We start from the raw sequence: 3,206 nt of genomic DNA, 5'->3' as shown, positions 1-3,206 counted from the left end.
GTTTGGAATGTGTGTGTATGGCAGTCATCCCTACATTGTTACCTTATCAGTGTTTAGGAGTAATCCAGGCCTTAGCATTAATCATGTTTCCAGTACAATATCCGACTGTGACATATCTGTAGAACCCGTAATTGATATTAAAGCACAGATAAATGATTTCTTCACCATTGAATAGTTAGGAACTGATTGTAATCCCAGACGTGGTAGTTGCCATTGTGGGAAATATGCAACTGGCAATGGCAATTATAGTATAAAAGAGGAAAAGGAGCTGGCTGTTATTGAAAGTGGGTTGATGTATTACCCGGACAAAAAAGAATGGTCTGCTAAATTTCCATGGACTAAGGATCCCAAACTGTTGCAAAATAATGTATCTGTAGCTGTAGCTAGATTGAAAGGCACAGAGAAAAGATTGATGAAATTAGGTTCAGACTATGCTCAAGCTTATAAATACCAGATACTTGACATGAAAAAGCGCAATGTAATTCGGAAGTTATCCGATGAAGAGGTTAAAAACTATGTAGGTCCTGTCACATACATTCAGCATCATGAAGTGTTAAAACCAGGATCTGTATCAACCCCATTGAGAATTGTTTTTGATTCATCAGCAAAGTATATGGAACATTCTCTAAATATTTTTTGGGCAAAGGGCCCTAATATTTTAAACTCCATTTTTGGTATATTACTAAGATTTCGTGAAAAGGCTATAGGCATAGCCGGTGACATAAGCTAAATGTATAATTGCATTAAGCTTCCAGAATTAGAACATGTACATAGATTTGTATGGAGAAATTTGCAAAGTAATCACAAACCTGATCACTATGTAATGACATGCATGGGTTTCGGGGATAGGGCCTCGGGAATTATTGCAATGTTAGCTCTCAGACATACTGCAGAATTGTCGGTAAAAGACTTCCCAGAAGCATCACGTGTGATAATAACTAATTCCTATGTAGATGACAAAATCCATTCTGTTGAGAGTAAAGCTGAGGCATTTACCCTAATCAGAGATATTGAAAATGTACTCTCTAATGGCAGTTTTAAAATTAAACGATGAACTAGTACTGGAGATAATGAGCATTTGGCATTGAAACCTTGTATTTTGAAAGAAATGTTAAGCCAACCTCAGCCAAAGGATTGCCTTTACTTGTTATCTTCAGTGATAGTTCAACAAATGCTTATGGTGCTGTTGCATATGCTAGGTGGGAGTTAGAGTCTGGTGCATTTGAGAGCAGGCTCATTGTGGCGAAGAGTAGGATAGCCCCTAGTAGACAGTTATCTATTCCAAGGCTTGAATTGTGTGGAGCTGTTATAGCGTGCAGGATGCGTAAAGCCATTGAAGACGAAATGACATATAAATTTAGTTCCGTAATGCACATAACAGATTTCTCCATTGTTAGAGCATAAATCCAAAAGGAAATTTATGGCTTTGGAACTTTTGTAGCCACTAGAATAGCAGAAGTTCAATAAAAAAGTGACCCAAAGGAATGGTGGTGGATTGCTTCTGAATTGAATCCTGTTAATCTATTGACCAGACCCCAGGACCCTTTAAATGTTGCAGTTGTCTATTCATGGAAATATGGTCCAGAGTTCATGGCCCTTCCTTTAGAAGTGTGGCCTATCAGTCAATCGGTGAATTGTGAGTTACCCGATAGAAGTCATGTTAATCTTGCACAATACTCTGTTCATGAAAAAACCATAATTGATGCATCCAAATTCAACAACTATAATATGTTAATTGCAGTCACTGCTACGATATTTAACATTGTTAAGGTGAAATCTTTTAAGGGTGTTCTAAAGAAACTTGAACCTGGATCACTCCAGGAAGCTGAGAGGTTTTAGATTATGCAAGCACAAAAAAGTCTTCCTGAGAACTGGGAAAAATGCTTTCAAAGATTAGGACCATTTCAAGCTGAAGATGGTACAATTAAGGTAGGACAAAGAATGGAAAGATGGTTAAAACATAATTGGAACCAAGATAGCTTCATTCTATTACCTGGTAAGCATCCATTTACAGTCTTGTACATTAGTTATTTACACAGGGTGGATCTTGCTGGAGTTGATGTTACACTATGTAAGCTTCAGTTTAAATTTTGGGTTCCTTCAGCACGTAAAATTATAAGATCGATAAAGAGAGGTTGTACTCTTTGCATGAAACTAGATGCCAAAGTTGAAGGTCAAAGAATGGGTCATATTTCTGATGAAAGAATGAGTCCTTGTCCAGCATTCTATCACACTGCTGTGGATATTTTTGGACATTTTCAAATCAAAGATAATGTAAAGAAAAGAACAACTGGGAAAGCCTATGGTGTTATATTCAATTGTATTGTTACACGTGCCGTGTATATCGATGTTGTAGATGGATATGATACTTAAAGTTTTTAAGGTGTTTCAGAAGATTTACAGTTGTTCATGGCTATCATGATACTGTGCACTCTGACTTAGGCTCACAATTGGTGTCAGCAAGTAAAGAACTTGAGAGTGATATTAACAACTGGAACATACATGAGATCACTGAATTTGGAGCAAAAGAAGGCTTGAAATGGAAATTTAATCGGTCTGCAGATGCTGCATGGCAAAATGGGTTAAGTGAGGCCCTAATTAAGTCTGTAAAAAGGTCTCTGTCAATGCTCATAGGAACTACTATTTTGACATTTAGTGATTTGCAGACAACAATTTTTGAAATAGCCAACTTAATGAATGAAAGGCCTATTGGATTAAAACCTAGTATGGATGTAGAATTAGGAACCTATTTGTGTTCGAACGATTTACTTTTGGGTAGAGCAAGTAATAAAGTACCATCTGGTTGATGGTCTACTTCAGGTAAGACAAAGAAAAGGTTAAACTTTATACAAAATGTTGTCGACACTTTTTGGCGTAATTGGCAGAGAGATTATTTCCCTACACTCATTGGGAGGCAAAAATAGCACACAGATAAAAGAAATGTACAACCTGGTGATAATGTTCTGATAAAAAACACAAATGTTGTGCGAGTAAAATGGAAAAGGGGGCAGGTTATAGATACAAAAAACAGGCAGAGACAATAAGGTGAGATATGTAAGCATTAGATACAAAATACAAAGACCAGGAAAATTTAAGGGACAAAGTGACAGAGTTATTAAGAGATTGGTTCACAAGTTGGTGGCATTGCTACCCGTTGAAGAACAATAAAGGAGGCGGGAGTGTATTATTAGTTATACACTAATAAT

General features: G+C 36.8%; 2 protein-coding genes across 2 annotated transcripts; both read left to right on the top strand.

Annotated features, from left to right (window-relative positions):
- The first annotated feature begins 292 nt into the window (after positions 1–292).
- LOC137651558 (uncharacterized) lies at positions 293–730 on the top strand. The gene has a single exon (XM_068384785.1). The coding sequence runs from the start codon at positions 293–295 to the stop codon at positions 728–730; it is 438 nt and encodes a 145-aa protein (XP_068240886.1).
- Positions 731–1,842: 1,112 nt separating this feature from the next.
- LOC137651557 (uncharacterized) lies at positions 1,843–2,807 on the top strand. The gene is made up of 2 exons (XM_068384784.1): positions 1,843–2,320; positions 2,443–2,807. The coding sequence occupies exons 1-2, from the start codon at positions 1,843–1,845 to the stop codon at positions 2,805–2,807; spliced, it is 843 nt and encodes a 280-aa protein (XP_068240885.1).
- The last annotated feature ends 399 nt before the right edge of the window (positions 2,808–3,206 follow it).

This window comes from Palaemon carinicauda, chromosome 13 (genome assembly GCF_036898095.1).
Source record: "Palaemon carinicauda isolate YSFRI2023 chromosome 13, ASM3689809v2, whole genome shotgun sequence".
Lineage (NCBI taxonomy): Eukaryota > Metazoa > Arthropoda > Malacostraca > Decapoda > Palaemonidae > Palaemon > Palaemon carinicauda.
This window is presented reverse-complemented; position numbering and strand designations above follow the sequence as displayed.